The following is a 5,900-nucleotide window of genomic DNA, read 5'->3' as shown; positions in this document are numbered from 1 at the left end:
ATCAGGGCCCCACCCATGCCAGGTTCCTTAACTACCCTCTCTATGATGTAGCGCATCAGATGGAGGTTGTCATGGATGCTCCTGCCCGGCACCGCGCACGTTTGCGCCTTGCCGATCAGTTTCTCGATAAAGATCAGTAGACAGACAGACAGACAGATAGATATATAAGTAGATAGATAGATAGATAGATAGATAGATAGATAGATAAATATAGATAGATACATAGATAGATAGATAAGTAGATAGATAGATAGACAGATAAATATACATAAATATATACATATATATATATATAGATAGATAGATAAAAAGATAAGTAGATAGCCAGACAGACAGACAGATAGCTGGATAGATGGACAGACAGGCAGGCAAACAGGCAGGTAAAAAGACAGAAAGACAGACTGGCCATCATGATATGCATCCCCTAATTGTAACATTGATTTTGGTGCCAAAAAAAAGTATTATATTTTTGTGTTGTATGGTAACCATGTAAATAAATGTTTTTGGTGAATGAAAAAAACATTTGAACAATAAACAAAAACAGTCTCGACTTAGGGAAATAATTTAACGTTGGTGATGTTAAAAAAAAAAAAAAACTATATGGCCATTTTGGTTCCTTAGATATTTCCTGAAAAACAAGATTGGCCTTGACTTAGGGGAACAATTTCACGGCAGACAATTCTTCAGAAGCAATTAATTGGAAGAACTCGTAGTTATTTAGAGATGGCAGGTTCCGAAGAAATTAACAGCAAAACAAGAATGGCTTCGATTTTGGGAATTTAGGGGACTAAAAACAATTTAATTGAAAACAATTAAGAGGTAATGAATTAATTAATTGCCTCTAATTAGGGGGCAGTGGGGAAAATAAGCTGATCAAAGTAGTGTGTGTGCATGTGAGTGTGTGTGTTAGGGGTTGTGGTGTTGCTGTAGCATGGTCAGGCCCTGTCTTTCTGAAAGATTTTTCGATTGCCTTGTAAATCTTAACATGTTTGTTGTTGGTTTGGCGTTTATTTTTGAAATATGTTCCTCACCAACTGAGCCATTACTGGCTACAGCAAGCCCTCCTCCTCCCTTGCCCCTCCCCTGCCCTTCCCCTTCCCTCTGCCCCTCTCCTGTTTCTCCACCCAGTACTTTAAGCGATCAGGTGATTTCATTTGTCTTTCTATATTCATGTGTTTGTATGTGTGTGTATATATATATGTTTGCATATATATATGCACGTATATATGTGTATGTGTGTCTCTATATGCAGGTATGTGTATGTATATATAGGTATATACATACATATATATATATATATATTATATATATATTATATATATATTATATATATTATTATTATTATATATATATTATTATTATTATATATATATTATTATTATTATATATATATTATATATATGTGCATATACATGCTCATGTATATATATATATGTGTGTGTGTTTGTCTCTTGTCTGTCTGTCTCTCGCTTTATATATGTTTGTGTGTGTATCTAACGTATATGCATTTATAAGTGTGTTTACATTTATGTACATGCACGGTTATAAATGTCTGTGTACGCATACACATATATATCTGCATTGTTATAAACGTATGCGTGTGTACATATATATATATGTATATATATATATATATACATATATATATGTATATATATGTATGTATGTATATGTATGTAGGTATATATATGTATGTATATATATATATGTATGTATATATATGTATGTATGTATATATATGTATGTATATATATGTATGTATGTATATATATGTATGTATATATATACATATCTATGTATATATATACATATCTATGTATATATATATATGTATGTATATATATATATATATATATACATATCTATATATATATATGTATGTATATATATATATATATACATATCTATATATATATATGTATGTATATATATGTATGTATATATATACATATCTATATATATATATATGTGTATGTATATGTGACATGAAGGTAATTCAATATGTATGGCTTTATGTTTGATGATCAGAGTAGGATGTGTAAAATCTCCATGTGATGTTTGTTTTAGATGCAATTCTATACGGGATGACAGCATTTGTTGTTTTATGAACTGTTTGTTAAAGGCTGCATGCAAGCTTCATATATCTGCTCCTTGTATCTAATCAGTAACTTTAGAAATGAAGTTTCAACTCTCCCCATCTCTTATCTCCCTCTTCATCATTTTTTTTTCTGTCTCTCTGTCGGTCTGTCAGTCTGTCTATCTATTTTGCTTTTTCTCTATCTACCTATATATCCATCTGTCTCTCTGTCTTTCTCTGTAACTATGCATGTGTGTATGTATGTATGTATGTATGTATGTATGTATGTATGCATCTGTCTATCTATCTATCTACCTACCTATCTATCTACCTACCTGTCTATCTATCTATTTATCTATCTATCTATCAACCTATTTGTCTTTCTGTGTAACTATGTATCGCTTTCTCTCTCTCTTTCTCTCTCTCTCTCTCTCTCTTTTAATCTGTCTGTCTATCTGCCTGTGTGCCCCCCTCTCTCCCTCTCTCTATTGATCTGTCTGTCAGTCTATCTATCTGTCTGCCTCTCCCTCTCTCTCTCTTTCTGACAAGTTATGTTGATTTATTGTTATGCAGTGTTAACTAGAAGGAGTTAGTCCTTTGCATAATGGCTATCTTTTTACACGGCACTGTTTGTTGTGCACATCAAAGATTTTGACTCATATGTCGCGGCCATAGTTGTGTTGGTATGGCATGTAGCATAGGAGCGAACGAAGCATGCTAATGGGAGATGGGCAAGGGAAGTTCTCTCTCTCTCTCTCTCTCTCTATCTGGTGGTGGTGGTGGTAGCGGTAGTGGTAGTGGTGTTAGTGGTGGTGGCGTTGGTTTGTTAGAACCTTCTGTGTGAGTGGTAGACCATAGAAGATATGAGATGAGGTGTGTAGATAAAATCTGAAAATACCAGGCTTTGCTCTGTAGATGTAATGGCCTGACCAGGTACTCCGTCAGTTATGACGACGACTGTTCCAGCTGATTTGAATAACACAACAGCCCACTCATGAAATTAACATGCAAGCGGCTGAGTACTCCACAGACATGTGTACCCTTAATGTAGTTCTCAGGTTGGCTCATTTGAATTACAGGTACAACTCATTTTTGCCTGCTGTGTGGACTGGAGCAGCAACATGAGATAAAATGTCTTGCTCAAGGATATAATGCACCACTGGATATTGAACTCACGATCTTATGATTATGAGCTGAATGCCCTAACCACTTAGCCATGTGCCTCCCCTGATTTGAGGATGCTACATTGAGCTGCATAGAAAGGTGTTGTATCACAAATTTGTTCATCTGATGCTAGTGTACATGGAAAAAATAGGTGTTAAAACTATGTTGAATAGCAATGAAAATCTCCTGAGATGAGAAAATTATGTCTACTGTACGATACAAATAAGATGGTACCAGTTGCGTGATCCCCCATGGATCAAATAAAAGGTTAAGTCCGAAAGTCTGGTACAAGAAACGAGTTTAACACAAGACACCTGAAGAAGGCTGGAGTGTAAAACACCTGAAACATAGCGAAAGCTAGAATGAAGATGAGAACACCAGTCTGGCTAATATAAACAATATACACATAATTATGTGTATATAAATATAAATAAACTAACATTTGTACCCCCCAACATCGCTTGACAACCGATGCTGGAGATCGATAGAATAAGTACTAGGCTTACAAAGAATAAGACCTGGGGTCGATTTGCTCGACTAAAAGGCGGTGCCCCAGCATGGCCGCAGTCAAATGACTGAAACAAATAAAAGGATAAAGGAATGCTTAATGCTAGAACTAATTCTCTCCCTTTAAGTAGCACTCTCTAGTGCAGTCATGAAAAACTCTATATTAACATCCTAAACAGGCATCTTGTGTTGTAACCTTTATTCTTTGTCTGTTTTAAGAGCATCATTAAAAAAGCATTTCTTTTCTTGGCTATTGTTACTGAAAGTGTGATACACATTTTGTTTTATTTTTTACAATTTTATTTTGTCACCATAGCAGCATAAATGTGGTTTATTTGTAAACTAATTGCTTTAGACATCAGTTTTATACCGCAGAATACCAAATGAGTAATATTCGTTTAGAGGTCTAAACATTTTTCTCATGAGCTGTTATGTTAATTGTTGGCGCTTTGCAAAAAACCATGTTTGTTGTAAGAGCTTATCATTTTATTAACAGAAGTTTGTACGTTGGAGGACTCAATCACTCATGCCAGTAGCATCTGTTGCAGCATCCTGCAGTTTCTACGTGTCAGCTTCTTTTTAGATGATAAACTGTTGTGGTATTACAGGGTTTGTTGTTGTTGTTGTTGTTTGTTTTCTGAAAGGAAATATTTTTTGAATTAAAAACATATCAACCCAAATCCTACAGACACATTCCAACCATTTTATGTTGTTGAATGCAAGCGTTTATTCATGCGATTTCTATGAAGCCATATGTCTTTGACTGGTTGAACATTTCCTGTTAGCAGCTAACACAACAATGGTGTCTGATTTTGGCATGAGGTCAGCAATTTTGAGGGGTGGGGGTGGGGAGTTAGTCATATCATCGACCTCGGTATATGACTGGTACTTATTTATTTTATTGCCCCCCCCCCCCGCTAAAATGATGGGCGGCAAAGTTGACCTTGGTGGAATTTGGATTCAGAACTTAGAGTCTGATGAAATACTGTATGACATTTTTGTTCTGATAATCTAACGATTCTTTCAACTTGGCATCTCAGTAGTAGTAGTAGTAGTATGGGAGCATGTGCCGTAACAGTGGGTTGCTGCATCCACTGTTTGTAGGTGATTTCCTAATCCTGGTGAACGACCACCTTCGCAACACCCCTACAACCTATGAGCTCGCTCGGTGTTGGTAGCCATTAGCAATTTATTTCAGAAGCTGTTACTACTACAGCTCATTCCCTTAATGACTAATTTATTTGTGTATAAGTAATTAATACACATCTTGAGCTCAGTTTTCTTCTAGTTTTAGTTTCAGATTAAATTGGTTTTCTCCTTGTGAAATAGCAAATAGTTTAATTCCATATTTCTCAAACTGGTTCTAACGTAATAGCATATTTCCACAGGCATTTTCTAAACGGTTCTGACAAAGAGAAAGAAAACGGAATAGATATTTCCCTGTTTCGTCATTTTAATTATAATTGTTACCCATTGAAAAACTAGAAACGTTCTTGCTTTTGTGTTGGAGACGCAAGATCAATGGTGTTCCATTGTCGAAGTAAGCAGGTTGAGGAAAAAAATGCTTTCCTTTCAGAGACAGAAAGGTCTTTGAGATTAGCGTTCTCTGAATGGTAACTTCAAATTAAAAACTTACTAAGACTTCTGAAAACCAAGAAAGCAGCTGCAGCCTCCCTTTGAGACATTATCTTATTATAACCTGCTCTTTTTTTTTCTTGCTTCTTTTTGTTTTTCTCTTTAAGTTATAGATTTAAAATAATTTTGTGTTATCACCATCACCACCACCATCACAACCACCATCACTATCCTTGTGATAGTTTTGAAAAGCAATTTTCATATTTTCATGTTTCTTATTTTTAGTGGTCCTACGCCCTGGAAAAACCCAACACTGGAAGCATTTTCTGTTTGGCTTGGTCCACTGATGGAACTCAAGTTTCTGGTGCTTGTGGCATTGGTCAAGTGATTATCGGTCATTTAGTTGACAGGTAAGTTGGTTGGAATTATTTCAAAACATCCTTTCGGAAATATGAACTTGTCTGTGTTATCTTTGATTAAAAGATGGATAATCTTATAAATGTAAAAAGAAAAGCAACTTAAACTGTGGCTTCCAATATTCATATATATATATATTCATATATATATATATATATAT

The 5,900-nt window shown here is 35.0% G+C and overlaps 1 protein-coding gene across 1 annotated transcript in view; it reads left to right on the top strand.

The window, feature by feature from the left end:
- The window catches only part of LOC106881077 (intraflagellar transport protein 80 homolog), a 295,274-nt gene that overhangs the window by 60,054 nt on the left and 229,320 nt on the right, over positions 1-5,900 (top strand). Inside the window, exon 7 of the mRNA XM_052974707.1 lies at positions 5,609-5,733. Within this exon, the coding sequence (XP_052830667.1) occupies positions 5,609-5,733 (125 nt within the window). The remainder of the gene's footprint in view (positions 1-5,608; positions 5,734-5,900) is intronic.

The sequence above is a fragment of the Octopus bimaculoides genome, chromosome 19, assembly GCF_001194135.2.
Source record: "Octopus bimaculoides isolate UCB-OBI-ISO-001 chromosome 19, ASM119413v2, whole genome shotgun sequence".
Lineage (NCBI taxonomy): Eukaryota > Metazoa > Mollusca > Cephalopoda > Octopoda > Octopodidae > Octopus > Octopus bimaculoides.
Note: the sequence above shows the minus strand (reverse complement) of the source record. Positions and strands in the feature narration are given on the sequence as shown.